This window comes from Bactrocera neohumeralis, chromosome 4, assembly GCF_024586455.1.
Source record: "Bactrocera neohumeralis isolate Rockhampton chromosome 4, APGP_CSIRO_Bneo_wtdbg2-racon-allhic-juicebox.fasta_v2, whole genome shotgun sequence".
NCBI lineage: Eukaryota > Metazoa > Arthropoda > Insecta > Diptera > Tephritidae > Bactrocera > Bactrocera neohumeralis.
Genome location: NC_065921.1, coordinates 33,085,660 through 33,110,260, shown reverse-complemented (window position 1 = coordinate 33,110,260; position 24,601 = coordinate 33,085,660). Strand labels below are relative to the sequence as shown.

The window sequence follows — 24,601 nt, the reverse complement described above, 5'->3', positions numbered from 1 at the left end:
TCAATTTTAATCTTCTTCTTCTTAATTGGCGTAGACACCGCTTACGCGATTATAGCCGAGTTAACAACAGCGCGCCAGTCGTTTCTTCTTTTCGCTACGTGGCGCCAATTGGATATTCCAAGCGAAGCCAGGTACTTCTCCACTTGGTCCTTCCAACGGAGTGGAGGTCTTCCACTTCCTCTGCTTCCCCCGGCGGGTACTGCGTCGAATACTTTCAGAGCTGGAGTGTTTTCGTCCATCCGGACAACATGACCTAGCCAGCGTAGCCGCTGTCTTTTAATTCGCTGAACTATGTCAATGTCGTCATATATCTCGTACAGCTCATCGTTCCATCGAATGCGATATTCGCCGTGGCCAATGCGCAGAATTTTTTTCTCGAAAACTCGTAACGTCGACTCATCGGTTGCTGTCATCGTCCAAGCCTCTGCACCATATAGCAGGACGGGAATTATGAGCGACTTATAGAGTTTGGCTTTTGTGCGTCGAGAGAGGACTTTACTTTTCAATTGCCTACTCAGTCCGAAGTACCACCTGTTGGCAAAAGCAATCCTGCGTTGGATGTTGGCAAGAGCGCGAAGAGTTTTAAATGAAAATAATTTGTTTGGGCGTATGAGCAGAAAGAAACCCGCTATTGTCGAAAAAGAATATTAAAGAGCGTTTGCCATTGGCTTATAGTCACAGATCAAAAGGTTTACATTTTTGGAAAAAGATGCTTTTGACGATACTAAACTAAACCGGTTTGGTCCTTATGGAAAAACATTTGTACATCGAGATAAAAACCTATAAATCAATCCAAGATATACCAAAACACGGTATAGCGTGGAGTTGGGCCACTAGTAAAGATAGAGGGTAATATGGATAAATTTGTATATCTTGATTTACTAAGGAATACAAAGGATCCATATATGTACTTGTGCTGTTATGGCAGTAAATTAGATCTTTATGCACCCTAACGACCTCAATCATACAGCAACTGAGATAAGAAAACTGGCTTACGCACAAAAAAATTCCATTTCTCAATTGTCCAGAGCAAATGCCAGAACTAAACCCATCAATTATTTATATATACTACATAGAATATTGATTTCGTTTTTTTATCAAACCTTATGTCGAATTCGAAAACATTTATCCTTATTTGCCAATACTACATACTATTAACATGCCACATTCTAGTAAAATGTTCCCTGAGATTCAGTAAGATATAATCGCCAATCATATGGAGTAAAGTCATCCGGATGTTTGTTGTATGGGAGCTAGGTCAAGTTTTCGCCCAATTTCATTTATATTGCGCTCAAAGAAACACTGTTAGCAGTAAATTACCTCATTTTCACTGAGATCATATGACCCGATTCAACCCATTTTTGACAGATAGATATACCACTGTCAGGAAAGGATTATCCCTGAATTGTACAAGGTATATCTTACACATTGACCGTTGCTTGTGGTAAAAAGTCAACTATAGGTGCTGATTTCAAAATATTCGGTACCTACAGGGTCCGGCACTCAAACCAATTTTAGACCTTTCGCGCAGCTGTCGCACTGAAATCAGCTGTTTATAAATTTTCTGAATGACAGTTCGGAGTATTGTTCACAAGTGTACAAAAGCGTTTTGCAAAAAATGAACGCAAAAAAAAGTGATCAGCGATGGAATTCAAACGTAACATTTACTTCTTTCAATCGCGACGTTAAGGAACAAACATCTCGGAAGAACCGAAAACTGATATTTGGAAAGGAAAAATGATAGTCATTAAAATAAAATAAATTAATACAATCTAAATAAACATTTTATTTATTGTTTAGATACATACTATATATAAAATAAGTAAGGAAGGACTAAGTTCGGGTGCAACCGAACATTTTCAATATTTCATTACAATACTTTTCGGTGTAAAACGTTAACCAGACGATCGAAATCCAAGCAATTTTATATATGTATACATATGCTAGAAATATCTCATATACTGATAGACACATAAAGTTTGTTAGAAAAACAAATATCATTTTATGTAGAATACTGTAGTGAGGGTAGTATAGGCCCGATTTTATCTATTTTTCCCAATACCACATACTATTAACTAAAAAACAAATCATATAGAGTAAAATCAGCCGGATGTTCGAAAAGCCTGATATTAATTATATAGGAGCTATGTCAAGTGTTTGCTAAATTTTATCTATTTTAGGCACAAAGATACACTGTTATGAGTAAGACATGCTCTCTCATTTTCATTGAGATAACTCACATATTGGCCGATATACCTGTATGCCGTACAAAGTTACTCGGAAATTCGAAAAACTTTATATTAGATATATGGGAGCTAAGGGCAGTATTGGCCCAATTCAACCCATTTTTAACATACAAACACACCATTGCCAAAGAAATATTATCCCTGAATTGCAATTATATATCTCACACATTGAATGATATTTTCGGTCAAAATTCAACTACAGATACTGGGGTCCACATATTCAGTATTTAGAGTCATAAGATGCCTTACTTTAAAGGAATTATTACTGCAAAATTTTATCCCGTTATATTAATTACTTCTTTATTTGTATACTTAAAACTGAAAGTATCAAATGGAATTTGAATTTGTGTTATATGGGAAGTTGGCGTGGTTGTAGTTCGATTTCCCCCTATTTTTACACTGTACACTAAGTATATGAGAAGAATCTCACGTACAAAATTTTGAAATCGATAGACCGGGTCTCAATTTTAATACCGGTTCTCATAAAGCCCTCTCATACCGTCTCGGAGGTAAATTTTAATGTCTATGGCTTAATTGCACAGTACAACAGCTAATCTGGGGGTGAGAAATTCCAAGTCAGGGTGATGGTACTAGGTCAGTATAGTAAAACCCTCAAAGGGTTTAGCGTGCGTATGTGTCAGTTTTTTTATGACCTTTTAAATTTTTTCTTATGTTATAGTGAACGAAAATTGGGTCCCAAATATAGTGTGCAAAAGCTGCTACAACCGTCTACTGGTTTGGAAAAATAGATAATAGTGGTTCGCGAGTTATGTTAAACTACGTTTTCGCCAAAATGTTACAACTAAGCGAAAAAACATCAAGATAAGGAAAAAAATTAAAACGGTCATAAAAAAACTGACACATACGAACGCCAAATCCTTTGAGGGTTTTACTATACTGACCTAGTACCATCACCCTGACTTGGAATTTCTCACCCCCCAGACAATAATCCCAAAAATGATCCACAGTGTTATCTATTGATTTATTGCGCTTTTAGTAGTTTTTAACAGTATCGTAATATGGGTATTCCGATTTCATCCATTTTCATACCTTCGGTAGCAGTTCTTATAGTATTCGAGCTTAGCAAATTCGTTTGTTGTAGCTTTAGTGGTTTAGGAGATATATACATTAAACATCTTAGATGGCGGAGCTACGCCCACTTTTTCAAAATTATTAACCCAAAGGTGCCCCTTGTTATTGCGATCCTTTGTGCTAAAATACAGTTTTATATCTTAATTTAGTGCTTAATTGCGGCAATTTATAAGTTTTCGGTTAATGTCGTTTGGTGGGCGTGGCAGTGGTCCGATTACGCCCATCTACGAACTCGTATTTTTTGTACTTAGAAACCGGCATGTAAAGTTTCATTAAGATTTTTTACTCAAGTTACAGTTTGCACGGACGGGCGGACAGACAGACAGTCATCCGGATTTCAACTTTTCTCGTCATCCTAATCATTTATATATACATAAATAACCCTATATCTAACTCGATTAGTTTTAAGTGCTACGTACAACCGTGATAGGTGAGCAAAACTATGATGCTCTGTAGCAACAGGTTGCAAGAGTATAAAATAAGCATTTTCTCTTTTAGTAAATTTAGCTAAGCGCAGGATTAAAGCGCTGTATGAGGTCGTTTTTGCGTGGAATTATAAAATATTGTCGTTCAAACCAGAAATACTATTTTTTAATAAAGAGATTACTTAGAGCAACACTGCTCCATCCATCTTCCTTATACCTCATGCATAATATCGTGTTAATTGGGTAAAGGACTTTTCAATTCTTAAAAAAAAACTATTACAAAGCCATTCAAGCCAAAAAACCAACGTTGCCATTAAAAAAGCAATAAAACCTGACCACTACATTTCGTATGTAGGACAATTTTCCACAGTAGCTGACGTTAATTTGAGGGGTGAGTGTGTTTCACAGCAATATAATTTCTCGAAAGGACTGGCATCAAATCGACAAAGCAATTCTCAATGTTTATGAGCTTAAAATGAGTCTCAGAGTATTTACTTCATTCAGGGTTAATTTCTGGCGACACGAAATGCCAACAAAGGATATTGTGTATTTATGTATCTCAGAGCTTGGAAAAGCGGGCGATGCAAGAGGAAAGAAAGGACAGACCACAAAACCTGCGCTGAAAATTGATTGTGTGGAAGTGTGTTGTAAATGTTTGAAAAAAGAGCGGAAAAGTAAAGGAAATGGAGCAAACCGCAATTGACGAAAGCGGACGCAGAAGAACACAGAAACCGCAACGAGCAAAAACGCAAACTGTTTTTACGCATTGTTCGCAATTGTAAAATTATGGAAATACAAACAAAAGTGTCCTTTTAGTGAATAGTCATGAGGCAGTCATCGTGAGCTCCATTAAAGATTACGCGCTCAACAAAGGATAATGAATTTCACATACTTATTTATGTTTATAAAGGGTGTCCCAAAATCAACGCAAAATTGGAATTGAATTGAAAACATAGTATTTAATCTTTCGATTGTAAAAAGAAATCTGTTGGTGTTAAAACAGTTCATTTCCAAAAGACTATGGTCCAATTATGCCTTCAACCCAAAATTCACACCAAACAGGAACACGTTGTGGATACATTTATTTTTGGAATATTGTTAAGTAATTATGACACGTTATTCTATCATCTAACGCCTCATTTTAACTAAGCCTAAACTGTCATCTTTTTTTTTTTTGTTTTTTAGGGTTGTCAACACTTTACTACTACTATATGTAGCACATAACCAGCGTATGCAAGTGCAGTACTTTTTTTTTTTTTTTTTTTTACGAGGAGGAAGCATCGAAAGCCTGAACCCATGTCAGTGTGGAACTTTAATCCGAACTAAACCTCCTACTGTCTTGTACCGAACCCCCGGTACCACCGTCAAGTATTACGTCGGGAGGAAGGTTGAGTATTACTCATACGTACGTGATGGTCCTAATGCATTCAGTAACAAGCTGCATTTACTTGGCCCTACCTCGGTTTGTCTTATACCCCCCTAGTACAGTGATTGTCACCAAAATCTTCCTGTCTGCTCCAGTCATGGTTTGTGTGTCGCGTCTTAGTTGTTCGTTGGAATTTGGAGTAGTCTTCTACGTTGTTGTTGTCCAGCTCTTTGGCGTTTCATAATTTTTGCTGCCACTTCGGACACGGCTTTCCACTTATCTAGTGATTCTACCATTTGAGACACTAGATTTTCTGGGGTTAGGTCTACCCCGAATGCGTTTCTCAAAGATTGCCTTTCTTCGTCGTATTTCGCACATAGGAAAATTGTGTGCTCCACATTCTCGATGATCTCGCCTCGCCAGTACTTGTATTTGTACATATGTAGGTGCATGCATCTAATGAAAAGTATAACAAAAGTATTTGCATGCAGCCTGTGATTTTCAAACATATCGCATACCAAAAAAACTCTGTATACTGGCATTAAGTCCCTTCAGTAAGAAACTGTAGCAAGCTGCGTACAAGAGTTCGCATGAAATATAAACTAAATATTTACAAGGCCTGAATAAATCCCAAGGGAGCGGAAGTAAATCACATTTCACTCGACATTGTCCCCTGCGCGCCGCTTTGGCCGCTGTATGTGATACCATACAGCCCCTACATTGCAGCTTCCCACAAAGCGTGCAGCGGCAAATACCAGTGCGTGGTGAATGAGCAACTCCACCGCGGCATTAATTAAATCAAGCTCCATTTAACATGGCGGTCAGTGAGCTTGGACGGCCTCTGCGGCCAGTTGCGGTGCCCCACCACCGCTTTGAAAGCTCGTTGCGTACTCTCGCGTGACCCTGATAAAACTTGCACTTGTATTTTGTATGTTTCATATATTTGAATTAAAATTTGTGATTTCTGCAATGAAGAATACATCTGATTTTGAAGGTGGATTAAGTATTTTTCATCTTAGTGAAAACATTTGTAAGACTTGAGCTTGGCAAGATTGTGGTAGGCCTTGAACATTTGGCCTCCAAATCCTTTGCCTAGTCATGCAAAGTTTTCGCTCTGCTGCCGACGTGTGTGCACCTGCTACTTTCATCGCCAACTCTTGCAGATTTGCACTTACGCTTTCATATTTGAGGTTTGTGACAGAATATACTTGTATGCGTCGAACTTTGAATTGGCTGCAAGCCAAAGAGTTGGCGGTTCACAGTGGTGCGTGATCAACAATACAAATTAAAATCTTAAAATATGTCGGTTTTAGTCCTCCGTTAAGGCCTCATGGCCTAACAATTCCTTTTTAGAGCAATTTTAATTATAATTTTAACGCATAATTTTCTGAAAAGTATATTTCAGTGTCTTATATTCTGTGGGAGATGCGTGAAATTGCTGTAATTGCAATTTGTACTTTCAGAACATTGAATAACTAAATATAAGCGCAGTATCGTGTGCTGAAGTTATTACAATTTCAAATATTTCCTGACTATAGTGAGGAAGTCATTGAAAACTAATTCAACTCCCGGTAAAAAGTAATTGAAACACATTTCTACAGGCTTGGAGCCTGAAGTTCCTTGACATAGGAAAATTAGATTACATATACTATGCTAATCCTGGCTAACGTTTTATAATAATTTTTCTTCAGAATTTACCTAAAATAGTGTATTAAATGAAATTTAATTTCGGTAAGGGTATTTCCTCAATAAAAACGACAGTGGCGTAGCTACAACTTCGGGCGCCCGGGCAATGATGTTCTGCCGCCCCCCTTTATCTACCTACCTAAATATCTTCGATATTAAGGACATATATAAAATTTAGGAAGGCCACGCAAATTCTGAAGTTCCAAAAGATATAGGGCGAAAATGGGTTTTTTTATGGCTTTTAATAAGATGTCTTGTAAATTTACTATCAATTTCCGCAAAAACCCTCTCACAATACGGTTATAAATTTACGGTCTTGTAAATTTACTATCAATTTCCTCAAAAACCCTCTCACAATACGGTTTTTGAGGAAATTGATAGTAAATTTACAAGACATCTTATTAAAAGCCATAAAAAAACCCATTTTCGCCCTATATCTTGTACACTTTTGACACAATTTTCAGGAGTTTTTGCCCGAATTGGAGTTTTAAAAAACAGCGAAGATCGTTTTGCCGCCCCCAAGACGTTGCGCCCAAGGCGACGAGTGTTTAAGGTCATTTTTCGGAATGCTCTTGAGAATATCGGTCGTCGCCTTCGGGCAAATGAAGTTTTCCAAATAGGTAAAAATCACAGGGTGCCAGATCAGGTGAGTAGGGTGAGTGATTAATGGTTAATATGGAGTTTTTTGTCAAAAAATCAGTGACAAGCGTCGACCGATTACACGGCGCATTGTCGTGCAAAAAGCGCCAGGACCCTGCCTCACGGTATTGTGGTCGAGCACGACGAATGCGTGACAAAAGACGCTTCATAACACCAAGGTAAAACACAGCATTAATCGTTTGGCCAGGTGGGACGAACTCTCGGTGTACAATACCCTCGGAATCGTAAAAACAAATCAGCATTGTCTTTATTTTTGACTTCTGAAGACGACCGACTTCTGATCGTCACAGAGGTCCTCACGACCTTCTTGGAATCGCTTAAACCACTTGTGCACATTACTACGGGATAGGTACTGATCACCATAAACTTTTTTCAACATTTGAAATGTTTCAGTAAACGTTTTCCCAAGTTTAAAACAAAATTTAATATTTGCTCTTTGCATTTTACGACCGATGACCAAAAGCTGTCACTTTTTGATCGATAACATCGATTGTAGTTATCCAATTGTCTTAAAATTTTTACGAAATGTCAACAAGAGATCAAACTTTTTATTTCATATACCCACCAATAGGTGGCGCCACCAGAAACAGTTATATTTAAAAAGTTCTGTTTCTTTTGCGACGGACCTTGCATTTATCATAGATTTATTTTATTTATGTTGTTTTCTTCATGCGTTTTACTGTCACCGAGAAAAGAGGGAATAAGTGTCTTCACTAGCAATTGAGTGGCAATATATCACCCACCACGAGACCGCTGCACCAATTGTCGTTTGCTCGTCGAATGCAAATAATCGAAAACGATCTATTTGGCAGTGCTCGGGACAAGCATTGAAACTGTTTGAAACACCGCATTGTCACGCATACATATGTACATATAGTATGTATAGTATGAAATACAGATTTCGCATTGTTGGCGTACATGAACTTAAATAAGTTTTCTTTAATTGCATTATCACCTGTATACGAATGTTCCTCAGTCAAGTCAACAAAATGGAAATATTTAAATTTTTTAATGTTCATTTTCTTCTGCACTCCTGGAAGAATTACGTTATAAGAGAGGATTCAGCTTTCTATTCATGACATACAAACATATGTATGTGATCATATTGCGCAAAGAAATTATTCAGAAGGAAAAGTCACGCCCATATTTTAGAACTTTCTAAGTCACATATCCATCTCTGTACTTAGATAATTTCTATCAAATTCATGTTTAGTAGTTATGTCACTTTAGAAATTTTCGACGAACAGCTTTTTATGGTCATGCTACTGGTTCGATTGCACCTCCTTAGAGCAGAGCATAACTCAAGCCATCAAATACCTCAATTTTGACTCAAGCATCAAATCACGTCAAGTGGAACCAGAAAGTTTTGCAAATCACCGATTTTGAAAATTAGCACTCAATGAGCAACCAGACGTAATATGAAATTTCGTCAAATGTTGAATTTTAGAGCACAATAAAATTGTAAAATTATTTTCTCATAAACTACTGCATATAAGTCGATGAAATTTTTGAACTCAAAGTAAAATGTTTGTGCTATATTATAGATCTATTTTCACGATCAATTTGTTTAAATAATAATATATAATATAATAATAATAATTTTTTCATACACTTTTCTTAAACAATTGAAATTTTTCATGCGTTTTTCCCGCTAAAAATTTGGAAAGTACGTGACACAACGCGGAAAAGATTCAGCTTTAATAATAATCAGCAAAAAAATTTCATTTATGCCGTTCTGCAGATATTGATTTTTTTCCCCCATTGCTCTATCCCAACGCAGGATGCGCTAAGCTTCCGACATTTGTGCCACAAGAAAAGCATGAAATTATACATAATGTGTGAGCATATAAAACCAGAATAATGTAAAATAATTGGATGCAGAAGACGTGGTTTGACTCTCAAGTTATAGATTGAACGGCCATCCAAACTGCTTAGGAAATCTCCCAAGCTTTTTTCGAAAGTGATGAAGAAGAAGTCGACGAAAACACTCCAGCTCTGAAAGTATTCGACGCAGTACCCGCCGGAGGAAGCAGAGGAAGAGGAAGACCAAGTGGAGAAGGACCTGGATTCGCTTGGAATATCCAATTGGCGCCACGTAGCGAAAAGAAGAAACGACTGGCGCGCTGTTGTTAACTCGGCTATAATCGCGTAATAGCCTTGACAGACGGCAGCGTTAATCCGGATTAACTGCGCACTTAATCAGATCCAAATTTGTAGGTGACAGACGGCAACTATGCGAGTTTGAAACTCTCATAAACAGCTCATTGTCCTTTTTATAATATTTTCAATGAAAATTGGTAGAAGATAAACATTACGGTTGTTAGCCGACCAATTTTTACCAAACCATTTTTTATTACAAAAACATATCAACACATTATTTTTAAAACTGCATCATAACATAGAAGTTTTATTGATATTATATTGAGAATTTGATAAACAGCTATCAGGGTTGCTTGTTCACAATAGATGAAAATTGGCCATTTTTAACAATGTTGCCAACGAAAATCTCACAAACTCCCTAAAATTTTGAGAGTTATTTTTGGATTCAGCAACGGAGTTAGCTGTGGTAACTCCTGAATTAATCCCGAAAAATGCAATTAATCTGGTTTAACGCTGCCGTCTGTCAATGCTAAAAGCGGTGTCTACGCCAATTAAGAAGAAGAAGAAGAAGTCTTCCGTCACATTATACGCCCACAAGACGAACCAATCATAAAAATAACATCTTGTATAATATGTGATAAAGATGTCATTCCACTTTCTATGTCAACAAAAAAGTAAAGAATGAATAACATTAGTATCTCTCTAAATTTAATTATTTTCATAATCGATTCGAATATAATGTAATAAAAATATTTTATTGCAATCTTGCTTTAAAATGCTTTATAAAATTCGAAAGAATGTATCCTCTGAGTTTAAGTTGAAAACATCCACAATAGAAACTACTCGTAACTCATTAGTCCCTTTTGGATTGAGATTAAAGTGATTATCACTTTACTTATTTCCCATTGAGTAAGTGAACAAAGATGCGATTAATTGATTTCAAGTAGACGCTGAAATCAAATAGCTCTATGCAAGTAGGTGTATGCGGTCAGGAAAGCTGCAATAACACTAGCCAACGTTGTTTACTAAAATTACTCAAAGTAGCAACAATGGAAACAACATAACAGTGTTCAAGCAATTAGTTGTCATGCCCCTTGCCAGGGCTCAATAACTTATTTCAGCCACTTTGTGTGGCTTTCTCTTTCGCCCAAAGCCACACTGCAAAAGTTATGTGCGAGCTCTTACAGTTCCTGACAGACAATGGATAAAGTTTACTATTGTTCTTTCAACAAGCCACATTAGTGCATCATCCTCCGCTTTCGTTCCGCTGCTTGGATCCTGCCCACACGCTTTCTTGTAGCTTTAAAATGTTTACACAAATGAGTGGACGGTCCTTCACTTAGCAACTGCCCCTTTTGAGACAAGTTAATTGCTTTCTGTGATTCTTTCATATTTCATTCAGATATGGACTTTTATCGCAGCAGACGATATTTTAAATATTCGGCGACCAAAACTAAGCTAATTGGTAAGCAAGAATGTATACATATGTCTGCAAATTCCGACAAACTGAATAAAATGAACAAATACACATTTAAATTAATTTAATATGAAAATTGCGATATTTATCAAAAGAAACAAGGACTGGTGTTACAATGTTAGTCGGAACTACATAACCTCGGGTGGTTCATTCTCTTGAGATTAAAATAATACAATCTATCCAGAACGACTAATGATGAATAAATAGAAAATACATGTTTGATTTTCATATTTTTTAAATATTTTGAGAAGTGTAAAACTCGTTGGTAATTTTTTATAAAGGGTGTCCAAAAATTAACGCACGATTAAATTTGCCGCTATTTATGTACTAAAGCGTTGTCAAACCCTAAAAAAAACAAATCGACAGCTCTCAGTTTAGGGTTAGTAAAAATGCAGCGTTGCACGAATAGAACAAAGTGTCTTCATTATTGAATAATATTTCAAATTTCTTTAACAAAAGGATTATGATTCTTGGAGCAAAATCATCTTAAGCGATAATGTACATTTTCACCATGATGGCAAACCCATCAAATTAATCGCCAAAGTTGCGGCTTTTGGGGTTATGAGAACCCACATATGATTTTTTGAAAAACAAATGCATTAACAACGTGTCACCAAGTGGATTCTGGGCTGAAGGCATAATTGAGAAGTCCCGGCAGTAACAGCTGTCAGATAATTATTATGAATTATATTATTTTGATTAAAGCAACTTTTGTTATTGAGAAAAAAAGTCTTAAAAAGAATTTCGCGTGTTGATAAAATATTGTTTTTTGAAACGAAAAAAATACTGTTGAAGCAGAAACTTGCTTTGATGACCAGTTTATACTTGGTGAAATGAGCACCTAACACGGTGAACGCAGTGGACGTCCAAAATAAGTTGTTACCAACGAAAACATCACAAAAGTCCCCAAAAACATTTTTAATGACCGCAAAGTGAAGTTGCTCAAGATAGTAGGAACTCTAAAGATATCAACTGAACATTTACATCATATCATTCACAAATAGTTGGGTTTGAGAGAGTTCTGTGGGTGCCTCGCATGCTCACTTTTGACCAAAAACAACGATAAGTTGATGATTTGGAGCATGGTTTGGAGATGTTCAAGCGTAATAAACCAGAGTTTTTGCGACTATACCTGACAATGGATAAGACATGGCTTCATCATTTTACTCCGAAATCCAATGCACACGATGAACACGCTACAAAGCGAGATAAAACGCAATTGTCGGCAGGCAACGTGGTCTGTATTTTGGGAAGGACCATCAACAGCGAATATTAAGTAGCATTATGTATTATCGCATTTGGAAAAAAGTGTCGTTCCACCAAAACAATGCACCGTCTCAGAAGTCAGTGAAAACGATAGCAAAAATCCATGAATTGGGCTTCGAATTGCTTCCGCATCCTCATCCATCGTTTTACCAGAACTGGCCCCAGGAGCTACTTCCTGTTCTCAGATCTTAAAAGAATGCGCGCTGGGAAGACAAATCATACTACAAAAATGATATCTAAAAGTTGGAAGGGCCTTACCTTTTTAGAAATGTGGCTAGACAAGCAGTGACTGCTAATTGTGTTAGCTGTCGCGACATGATTACCCAGTTCTTTTTGCCAACTTTGGATGATGTTGATGTGTCCAATATCAGGTCATGTACTCTCTCGTTGTGGTGATCACAATTGGTCCCCTAGATCGTGTGATTTAACACCATTAGATTCATTTTCATGAGGTTATTTAAAATCACAGGTCTATTGTAACAAGGCCACAACGACGCTTGATTTTAAGGATGAAATTTCGACAAACGAGTGCGTATGTGTATGGAATGCCACACAGGTCGTTTGTCAGATATGTTATTCAATAAATAATCCTATCCTATATACTTTATGATTCAATAAAAAATTACAATCGAAAGTCTAAAAACTGTGTATTCTATTTAATTCCAATTACCCAGGGTAGATAATTTTTGAAAGCTTAAATGATAACAAAAAAGTGAAAATTTTTAACGCAATCTATGGGCAAGAAAAGGAAGGGAAGGGGCGTGGTTGAATTTTTAAGGGTTATAACGGTTTACATAGCTTGATTTCCGGCAAACCTGGGTAATGTCCAAATTAAGGCAAAATCCCGTCGCTTTCTCAGCCGCCTAAGCACCCCATATAATGATTTCCGTTTTTCCACCTGACTTTATACCGTTCAAATTGGTCAAAATCAGATATTTTAATGAAACAAATGATCTAAACCTCATATCCCTACTGTAAAGAATTTCGATCCTCTGGTTGACGTTTTCCACAGTTAATATCACAGTGTTTTCCAAAGTAAAAAAATACCTTTAAAAAAAACAGAACAAATGGTTTTTTCGACAAATCAAATTATTTTATTCAAAATAGTCTCCTTCTGCTTCAATACAGCTTTTGCACGGTCCAAAAGCATGTCGAACAAGTATTATAGCTCGTTGGCCGGTATGGCCGCCAGTATGCCGGTGCAAGCCTTTTGAATGGCCTCTACGTCTGCATAACGCTTTCCTTTCAGGGGAAAATGCATTTTTCCGAAAAAGAAGAAGTCGCACGGTGCCATATCAGATGAATACGGGGAGTGGTTAATGGTTAAAATGTGATTTTTGGTCAAATAATCGGTCACAAGTGTCGATCGATGAGACGGCGCATTATCGTGCAACAAACGCCAACTTTCATCTTCGCGATATTCGGGTCGAACACGTCGAATACGGCGCACCAATCAAAACTCCAAGGTGGAATACCGCATTAACGTTTTGGCCGGGTGTAACAAATTCTTTGTGGACTATACCTTTGGAATCATAAAAACAAATCAGCATTGTCTTCACTTTTGACTTCTCCATGCGCGATTTTTTGGGTTTCGTCTCGTCCGGTGCCTTCCATTCAGCACTCTGGCGTTTCGTTTCGGGATCATATTGGAAACACCACGTTTCGTCACCAGTCACAATATAGTAAATGAAGTTTTTGTCCTTTTTGACCTCTTTAATGATGTCCTTCGAATGTTGGATTCTGAGCAATTTTTGGTCGTCAGTCAATTTGTGCGGAACAAACCGTGCACACACCTTTCGTAAGCTCAAATGTTCGGTCAAAATGCGATAAATCGATGTTTTGGAGATGTTCAATTCCATTTCCATGAATTTCAATGCTGATTTCGGCTGATTTTTGATTAATTCATGCACAGTTTCGATGGAATTTCTGGTGATCGCGGATTGTAATTGGCCCACATGTTGATCGTCATTTATGTCCTCACAAACACTTTGAAAACGTTGAAACCACTGCTCGGGATAGGCAATCTTCGCCATAAACTTCTTTCATCAATTGAAACGTTTCGGTAAAAGTTTTACCAATTTTAAAACAAAATGTAATATTGGCTCTTTGTTCGAAGCTCATTTTCGCACCGATAACACAAACATACTGATACTTAAAACGCAATAACTTCACTTCCAATCAATGAAATGTCATGAAATTCTCACTGGACAATTGATAAAGATAGCAGATTCTAACGCACCAGTCGACATACATATATTAAAGTGAATAATTGTTAAAATAAAACGCATTACTCTTTAAATCCGTAAGTGATAAACTTAAGGAATAAAAAAATGTTTTCTTATTTGATGACCAAGTGTTCTATTTATGTGTCCATGGCTGTATATGTATGTATGAGGTAGATATTCACAGAAAATATTGAAATGTTTGAAATACTTCATTCCACCAAGTTTGTTGGAATAGCTATAAGGGTTGTGATTACAGGGTGGGTCCTCGTCCACTTTTAAAAAATGTTCAGCCCACACATGTCTCTCTTCACTGCGATACCTTGTATCAAATAAAGGATTTGCATCATAATTTCAAGTTTAGTTCTAGCCTTTTTTAAGTTTTAGCTTAACGGCATTTTGAGAGCGTGACAAACTTCCAATTACGCTCATCTGTAACCAAGGAACAAGTATACTTACATAGTTCCATCAAGATACATAATTTTTTAGCCAAACTATCCCTTCCACGGACGGACGGGCAGACAGACAGTCACTCGGAATTCAACTCGTCTATAGCATTGGATATACAATAGTTTAATTGGAAACATGTTCTCGAGAATACCATATGTGAGTATTGCGAATAGTTACTTCAATCAATTCAAACCTTCTCCTAATCCCACTCTACCTGATATACTGATTTCCGACTTTCCAGCTGATGTTAAAGCCTTTGTGTGATATTTTTTAAAGTAGAATATGAATGAAATCTATCTAGACAGTGATACCTAATACTTTGATTCCAAATTTTTTGGTTGAATTTTTCTGATCTACACAAGTTCGGGTGCAACCAACCATTTTATACTCTTGCCACTTGCAAGAACCAAAGCTCGCGAAATTCCTTCAGGTGGTGGCAAATATTTATATTTAAATATGTTGCGAAAGAATTAAACTTAGTTTTACTGCTATATATTAATTCGCGCCAGCTAAAATTATATTAAAAACATCTTCAAATTATTGATATACAGTGGACCAAAAAAGTTTTTACGACACGACAATGAATACGAGGTGTGTTCAAAAAGTATCGCCAATTTTGTGTTTTTTCAAAATTATTTATTTTTTCATGAATATCTATTTTGTCCCCTTCAAAGTAATCCCCATGAGATATTATACACTTGTGCCAACGGTTTTTCCAATCTTCGAAGCACTTCAAAAAATCATTTTTTTTTTTATCTTCTTCAGCTCCTCCTTCGATGCCGTCTTTATCTCGTCAAGAGAAGCGTAACGTCGTCCTTTCATGGGCCTCTTCAGTTTAGGGAACAAGAAAAAGTCACAGGGGGCCAGATCTGGGGAATACGGTGGCTGCGGCATCATTAGTGTGTTGTTTTTGGCCAAAAAGTCGCGCACAAGCAACGATGTGTGAGCAGGGGCGTTATCGTGGTGCAAAAGCCAATTTTTGTTCTTCCACAAATCCGGGCGTTTCTGGCGGATTGCTTCGCGCAAATTGCGCATATCTTGCAGGTAATATTCCTTATTGACCGTTCTTCCCTGTGGCAAGAACTCATGATGCACCACGCCCCTGCAATCGAAGAAAACTGTCAGCAAAACTTTCACATTCGACCGAACTTGGCGCGCTTTTTTCGGTCTTGGTTCGTGCGGCAGCTTCCATTGAGATGATTGAGCTTTGGTTTCCACGTCATAACCATAAACCCACGATTCGTCACCAGTTATGACCCTCTGGAGCAAATTTGGGTCGTCGCGGACAAAATTTAACATCTCATTAGCAATGTTCATGCCATGCTGTTTTTGGTCACAATTGAGCAATTTTGGTACGAATTTCGCGGCGACCCGTCTCATGCCCAAATCATTGATAAAAATCGAATGGCACGAGCCAATCGATATGTTTAGGTCCTCAGCAACTTCTCTAACGGTGATTCGACGATTGGCCAATACCATTTTCTCCACTTCATTAATTTTTTCGTCTGTTGTTGAAGTGCACGGGCGTCCGGCACGCTCTTCGTCGTTCACATCTTCTCGGCCTTCTGAGAACATTTTGTACCACCGATAAACGTTGCTTCGGTCCAAGGTAGCTTCTCCGTATGCCATAGTCAACATTCGGAATGCATCCGCGCACTTAACTTCGTTTTTCACACAAAATTTGATACAGGTCCTTTGATCCATTTTTTTGAAAAGGTAAAAATCGAAGACGATCCAAAACGCGTGCAAGCAAAGCAGCTGTCAACAATTAAATGAACATTCAAAATGGCCGAGCTTGTCGGCATAAGTGAGAGACATGAGTACCAACATAACGCCACAAAAAATTCGAGATTCGAATATACGTAATCCGCGAAAATTCAAAATTCGCGACACTTTTTGAACACACCTCGTAAATCCATTTCAAAAGATGTATATTTAACATTAAATTTAGCATATCAAAATATTTTTTTTTTACACAAACAAAAAAAAATGAATGCTAAAGCTTAAAATGAGCATAATTTATATCAAAAAAGTTTACGTACACTAATGATTATTTATATAAATCAAAAGTAATTGCAATAGTTTTAGCTGTTTTTTGCCTACATTTTGCTGCTATTATTCTCCCAAGACATCGATGTATGCTCCCCACTCAATTTCTAGTATTATTTCCGGATATTTTGACCCACTAAGTCCATGATCCAGCTTTTTGGCCTTATTTTGATGATATTCGATGTTTTCGAATACGGTTTTCCAAAGAGTTCCAGATATTTTGAATAGGATTAATGTATGGTGATTGCGGGACCTATGGAGTTATTTTTAATTCCATAGCAACCCTGCACGTACAAGATAAGACGGGTGTTTTGGGTCGTTATCCTGTTGTAAATAGAAGTGGGCGCTATTAACAGCCGATTTAAGCAAAATTAAAATTAAAATTTTTTTCTTAAAATGTTCAGATACATGTGTTTATATTGGAAACGACCGATGGCCAGATTGAAATCTTACCAAAAAAATATGTAAACGGAGGGATTTGTTGCATCGTTCATGATCACTAATTAAAAATGTAAAGCAATGAAAATTAAAGAAAAAGTGAAATTTAAATGATTTTGATGAAACATTTTACAATGTGTTGCATCATAGTATTCATTTTCAATGGAAAATGATTAAAAACTTTTATTAACTGACAGCTAAAAAGCTTAAGTTCTTTTAATGGGTATTGAAAGGTCAAAAGTCAGTTGTTTTAACATTCCATAAAAGATTTAAATAATTTCTCCGCATATTAAATAACCACTATATAGTAATTTTTTTGTACTAAATGTTGGGTGTTTTAATTTAAATGCCCAAAAATTATTATTTTGTCCGATCTGGTCAGAATGGAAAATGTTATAAAAAATGCTAATTTTGAGGCGCTCGCACACTGGAATAAGTTGGACATCCCTTTATCCCTGCTAATACCTTTCACTTCAATGAAATTTTAATATTTTGTTCAAAGTGAAATTTTTTATGCAAAAAATAAGTAAACAAGTAAATTAATTTGTTTTTATTTTAAATTAACAATTGTTATTGCAAATGATATAACAGGACTATTTTATGCTTCTCATTGTAAAATAACGTCAGGTTTGCTAGAGCTTTGAATAATTTTACATTTTACATATTAGTGGCATCCCTACTCCTCTACTGTCGTCGGCAAATTTAAAAATATTTTTAAATTAGCGAGAACGACAACTGAGTGCCTGCTGTCGTGTAGTCGTGCAGCTGTCTAAATACTGTGTCCATAAGAACGTGTGTATTTTAATATTTGTCAGCTGTCGCTCTCTTTGTGTTCAGCACTTAAGTCTACGACATAGAATATACATAAGTTAATAAGATACCGATTTTATTGTAAACCAATCGTTTTCTTCGGATAATGAATGTTAAGTCCTTTCACAACATTTTTAATATAAAGTTTTGCTACAACAGAAAGTTATTGCCCGCCTTTGAGCTTTACGAATTTCGAAAGTATTAATGTTCGGTTACAGCCGAACTTTGCGCTTCCTTACTTGTTTATATTTATCATTATAATCAATTTTATTCCACCCAGTTTAAAATGACATACTCTCTTTATTTTCAGATATAATCAAATGTGGACTATAACCCGTTAACAACAATTTGTCGTTCAATAGTGTTTTCAGCCCAAATGTGTTTTATTATGTTTTTATTAATGTGGTTACCATAGCGTCAACATACACTAGAAAAAGTAATGCATTATTATCAATTACGTATATGTACTATAAATAGTGTAGTTGGTATCAGCTAGTTACTAAAGCGTTTAAATTTTTTTTTTTCCTAGTATTGGTATTAGAAGCCAACACTGACTTATCGGTTATATAATTTGATAACAGCTATACCATATATGTATGTATGTATTAGCAGAAATATTGGATTAACAATTTGTTGAATGTAGACTGATCAATTTAAATTGCTTGTAAAATTTAGAAGAAGGCACGTAAAGTTCTTTGACAGATATTTCCTACAAATTTTAAAAACTGTATAAAAATAAAGAATTTCATGAAGCACACTTTTTACTTACCACCAAATTATTTTCAATGATCGTAAATTTATCATGTTTCGTTCAATACATTTCTGAAAATTTCGTATTGCGAAAATTCTATATAAGGTGCTCGTCGCGTGAGCCCGAATTCAAGTTGTGAGTGAAATCAATAAAAATCCATCTATTTTGAAGCTACTTGCTGGATCGCTCTCGGTGGCATCTCATTTTAATTTTTTAAACTAGCCGATTTTTTCTGCGTGTCTATTATACTTTGTGATGTACGTCTAGATGTTTCAGTTTCAAATGACATACGTACATATGTATGGGAACTCACCTCCTACTAATTGCGCTATGTCTACAACGTTGTTAGAAAGTCCACGTTCTAGTTTAGCTATAAAAAGTTAACGCCAAGTTCATATTATTATTTTTACCTTAAGAATTAAATGATTCAAATCAAAAAATCTATTGGCTCATCAAATTTAAATATATAGTACGTATTAGTAACAATGTATATGCTTAATATATATGTATGTAGCTAAAATAAGTGAAACAATTTACTCATATAATCAAAATAAATTTACTTACATATACATATTGTCTTTTATTACATAAGTACTATGTACAAAAATGAAACATATTTACTAAACTCATTTGTGCCAAATAAATTAAAAAAATATATATCGACATTTCGCCTTAAAAATTAGAATTGAAAATATTAAAATTATGCGAGAGATGTATGAATACTTATGAAGAAATATTTACCTATGAAAAATGCACATTCGACATTGTGCGCATTCGTAACGAAGCATGTAAACAATGTATGAGTATTATATACATACATACATATGTATATATATGAACTAAGCTTTCATGTTAAAATAACCTTTTAAGTTAATTAATATATACTATATATAAATATATATATAATTAGTAAACTAGTTTGTGCTAATTTACTTTATATTATAGTGTAAGCATCCACGGAAAAGTAGTTTCGCTAAGGTTGCCATATGCTCAATAAATTATCGAATATGTATTGTGTACAAAGTAATAGTACTTCGATAAAAAGTGTTATTGGACTCATTTGGTGCGCTGAACACGAAAATTAACTTCCATTTTGGTTCCATACAAGTTTTGTCAAAAAAATACTTTTAGAGCCTCCTTCAGAAACACACCCAAAAAAAACAAAATACAGTTGAACTACTCTAACTCGAATCATCATAATCCGCATAAAAACTTCGAGTTAGAGAGACTTCGAGTTATAGCATCATTCATTAAAACGCAAAATTTTGCAAAAAGCTGTACAATACAGATTTATTCACACTTGGACTTATTTACTTCACATAAAGGTTTGCCTATGCACAATAAACTTGTATTCTGTAATTGTTGGCTGAACATATATTTTTGATTGTTTGCTTCAGTTCAAAGTGATTACAATATGTTTAGTGCTTTGTAGTGATCATCAGTTGTATTAACATTCATGCATGGAATGCATTACATCTTTTTTGGAGGGCGGTTGTATATTAGAAGTCATATTCGTTGGATATGTAATATTCGGTTATACAGTATCATCTGTTATAAATCCGGCTAAACAAATTTCAATATAATCTGTAATATTTCAAGGGATAAATACACGCGGCGACTTCTAGCAGCCGTTTACTGCAAGCGACTTAGAGAATCACAGGCCTATTTAAATATTTTATTTGTGGAAGAAAATTTTTATGACATTTGCCTTAGAAGCATGTAAACAATGTATAAGTGTAATATACCTACATAAATGAACTACAGTGGTACCTCGACATACGAGTTTAATTCGTTCCGCAACCTTGCTCGTATCTTGAATTACTCGTATCTCGAAGCAAATTTCCCCATACAAAACAATTGAACTACCATTAATCCGTTCCAACCTCCAAAATGTCACCCCAGCTATTTTTGTTACGTGGTTTTGAATAATAAAAACGTATTTATAAATATCAAATATTTATTACACAAAAACAAAAAAGAGAATGTAAAGAAATAAATTAGATATCCTCACTGGTCTTTGCCTTTTTTGCTACATTTTTCTCGCTTTCACCTGTAGGCCGTTTAGAAAAAAACATGTCCAAGGAGGTTTGTTTCTTCCTCTACTGAAACACCGGGTTCCAATTCTTCATAGATCCTTTCAACTGCACAACTTATCACAGCGGAAGCACGCTGCTAACTGATCGTGATGGCGCGACCGGACTCGTATCTCGAAATTCGCTCGTAATTAAAAGCAAAAATCACTTGCTCGTCGGCTCGTATCTCGAAAAACTCGTATGTTGGGGCACTCGTATGTCGAGGTACCACTGTATTACCATTCAAGAGTTCTAGTTATGGCTAAAACTTAACTTATAAATGCTATTGCCAATTTAAGACTTCAATTTATGGAGAACTTCAATTTCAAGAAGAGTTATGGAAGTTCAACTGTATAATATTCTTTTTTGTTTATCGATTACATAACATAAGCAAGTTTCAAGCATTGTAAAATTATTAAAAATGCAGAAGCGAAAGATCATTTCTAGAAGTATGATTTTCACAAAAGGTATCCGTTTGTGATGCACTTCAATCGCCAAACCTTCATCTACTGTCGTTTTCTTGTTCAGCAAGCGCAAACAAGGTATTTAGAATGTAAATAATTTCAAAACTATTCAATAAAGTAAAAAGTTCACAATTACGGGTTTGTTGTTATTTGTTTTACGATTATTAAGTGAAGTAATCAAAAAGGTAATATTCATACCCATAGATGTTTTAATTTCATGATTTTCTTCAATATTTATACGGTCTCCGACGTTTGCTTCCTTAATATACTCGGGTCAGGGTATACAAATAATACCAGAAAAGTGTATCTAAGGAGTTTTTGAATGAACATAATTTTTAGTGATGAAAAAACCAAAACATAAGAAATGCAGCTTCGATATGTACAAAAATAATATAATATTTATTGCCGTCAATAAGTAAATATGCATTGATATTAAGTTATTCACGTTGTCAAACACAAAAAAAAAAATGTGTGGCATTTAGTGACAGTGTTGATAGCCTTAAAATATATGGAAAAACCCTGGACCCAAATAAAATCTTTATGTCTTCAAGAGAGCTATATCTAAAAATATTCAATTCCCTCCACCACGTTTTCAGTACAACTATATATGATCTGCTGCTAACCGTTTATTAATTTTGGCTTTCACTGCGTTCATTACTGTCGATCCTCGATTTTCATTTTCATCACAGTTCCGCCAACACTCACTTCATTCTTGAAAAATGTTAACACAGCCTTTAGGACGCCGCGTGGAATCTGATTGGGCCAGGTATCCGTATCGAACTCGACAGTTTTTATATAATACTCTCCAGCTGGTAAAGGACATAGCCCCTCATCCGGTATGAACGGGAAGTTCGTATTTTCTCCCTGTTTTAGAGAAGGTTGTACGATTTTTGTGTACAAATCTTTGAATCCATCGCAAACTCTAGTCATTGGCACACCCATTGGTAGTTGCTTGTATTGACCATCACCCTGTGGACTCGAAAATAGTTCTACTTGAAATTTAAAGTTATCACTATCCAGGTCCTGCAGTATTGCGACCGAACCATTCAAAAAACGTTGGCGCCCCACAGTTTTTAAATTAGACATGTCGACGCAAGTTTCCCTCAGTCCTTTAAATGGTTCAAGCGCTTCATTTTGTACCGTATACGGTTGTTCAGCCTGAAATTATAAAGCAAGTGATCTGAGAGTGATTTCCTTCATTTGTATAAAATACATTATGCCTTTATATATTTACAATCATATTACCAAGCAAAACCAAATTAGGCCAATGAATATAATCGTGACAGTCAAAATCCTCATATCGCCAATGAGAACTATTTTTAAACTAGATCCAAAACGCAAGTTGTGTAGTCAGTAGATTCATCATCTGGTATATATAGGTATGTAGCTCGAGGTGAGCGAACCAGACAAACGCCATTGATATCGAAAACATGAAATAGTACATTTACACTTGTAATGCTTTCGTGTAGTTTGTTTTTAATTAAAAATAAAAACGTTCTGTTATGCAACAATGTTAGTTCTAACCTACTGTTATCACGGGCTCCAAATCACATTCCCGCTACATTTAGAAAAAAATGGTAGTTTGTAAAACGTATTACATGGAAAAAATTTATTTTTTAGTGTTTTGTAATAATAAAAATTTACACTACAAATTTGATGAAATTCGAATGGACAGAGGAACTCTACATTTTCTCAACATGCTGGACCGAAACAGCGAACTTGATTTACGTCAGATAACATATCAGATCGATCGGTGGTTAAAGTATTGCAGCAACTTTGTGGAAATGGAACGAGGAACAGAAGGAGAATGAAATTGAAGGTTCCTTACAACACCATACTCTGTACTTTTTTTACAAAATTTATACCAATTGAATTAGAGACAATCCATACATTAATTCATATATGTGACCTGGTCTACGGAATGGGGGCTTAGGTGTCAAAAAATCAATTTTCACTTTTTAGTTGATTCGGATGGAAGATGAGATGCTTTTTCACGTGATAGAATCCAAAAGGTCATAACTTGTTTGAAAGTTCCCTAAAAATGGAAAGGAGAACAATTAATGAGATAACGAGAAACTGACGAAACGAGTTGTTTATTTTTAACAGCTGTTTCCCAGAAAACTCTTTCCCCTTTTCGTAGACCAGGTCACATATATTTCGTGAACTACACGGAGCAGTCTCCGAAGCCGCACAATATCACTTACTAAAAATTGGAATAGCCCTTATGCTTGCCTCTCTGAAATCAGAAGATGGACTCCGGTGTATGGGAAGCACTCCAAATTCTCAAATATAATACAATGTGGGCCACATTTACTTAAAATGCCGTCCTGGTCAACTGTAAAAATTATCATATGTACAATTAATTCATTCTTTAATTAGAGAATAATGATCACATAATTTACACATTTTTGTGCAAATAAATCTTAATGTCAACAAACAAAATTATTGCCTAAGAAGCGTAAGTTTTAGTAAATCTTTTTGTATTATCTCAACATATTCAAAATCAGAAATCCAATGACGAATAAAATCATATGACGACCAACAACTCAATTTTTATAAGACAATTTAAATGAATATAGAATAGACTATTCAGCCGATTTCCACTCATAGTTTTACGTAAATAGTTTTTGACCTTTTTCTAACACGAAAATGAAAGTTCTGTGCTGCATTTGGTCATAGATGGGGCGACGAATATTCCATATGCTATCTCCATGTTTGGAAACCAGGTGTAAGAGTGTCAAAACGTCGGATGATGAATTGCGTTCCAACTTTTTGTCAGAACAATATTAATGAAAGTGCACCACCAACATGCTAATCAATGAAAAATTGTGGTCCAAGCTGTAAATTTTCTTGAAACGTCCTGACCTTTTACAAATTTCTTTGGAATTTATATTGCCGAATTCAGTGATGAAATGTTTTGTTGACTTTTGGCTTCACATCTATTCCGCAATTTGAAATTGAGGTTGTCAAGAATGAAGTTAACAGTGTTAACTTGAAAATAATCTCTTCCTGACAATCGAACTTCCC

At 35.7% G+C, this 24,601-nt stretch overlaps 2 protein-coding genes across 7 annotated transcripts in view; one reads left to right on the top strand and one right to left on the bottom strand.

The window, feature by feature from the left end:
- The window catches only part of LOC126755040 (uncharacterized), an 83,038-nt gene extending 61,329 nt beyond the window's left edge, over positions 1-21,709 (top strand). For all 5 annotated transcript variants that reach the window (XM_050467320.1, XM_050467319.1, XM_050467316.1 and 2 more), the window contains one exon: positions 18,598-21,709. The gene's annotated coding sequence lies outside the window, so the exon portion shown is untranslated. The remainder of the gene's footprint in view (positions 1-18,597) is intronic.
- A 230-nt stretch (positions 21,710-21,939) lies between these two features.
- LOC126755051 (uncharacterized) lies at positions 21,940-23,545 on the bottom strand. 2 transcript variants are annotated; one of them, XM_050467335.1, is made up of 2 exons: positions 22,809-23,545; positions 21,940-22,732 (listed from the first exon to the last, which is right to left on the bottom strand). In XM_050467335.1, exons 1-2 carry the CDS (start codon positions 22,812-22,814, stop codon positions 22,229-22,231), a joined length of 510 nt encoding a protein of 169 aa, XP_050323292.1. In that variant the 5' UTR covers positions 22,815-23,545; the 3' UTR covers positions 21,940-22,228. The 2 variants fall into 2 exon arrangements, with proteins under 2 accessions (XP_050323292.1, XP_050323291.1); XM_050467334.1 differs by having other exon boundaries at positions 22,820-23,541.
- Between the last annotated feature and the right edge of the window lie 1,056 nt (positions 23,546-24,601).

Bases quoted from the DNA above. Each gene is read 5' to 3' on its own strand.
- LOC126755051 (XM_050467334.1), bottom strand. From the start codon at position 22,873: ATGAGGATTTTGACTGTCACGATTATATTCATTGGCCTAATTTGGTTT. The intron at 22,733-22,819 runs GTAATATGATTG...TTATAATTTCAG, and splicing joins GCCTAATTTGGTTTTGCTTG to GCTGAACAACCGTATACGGT.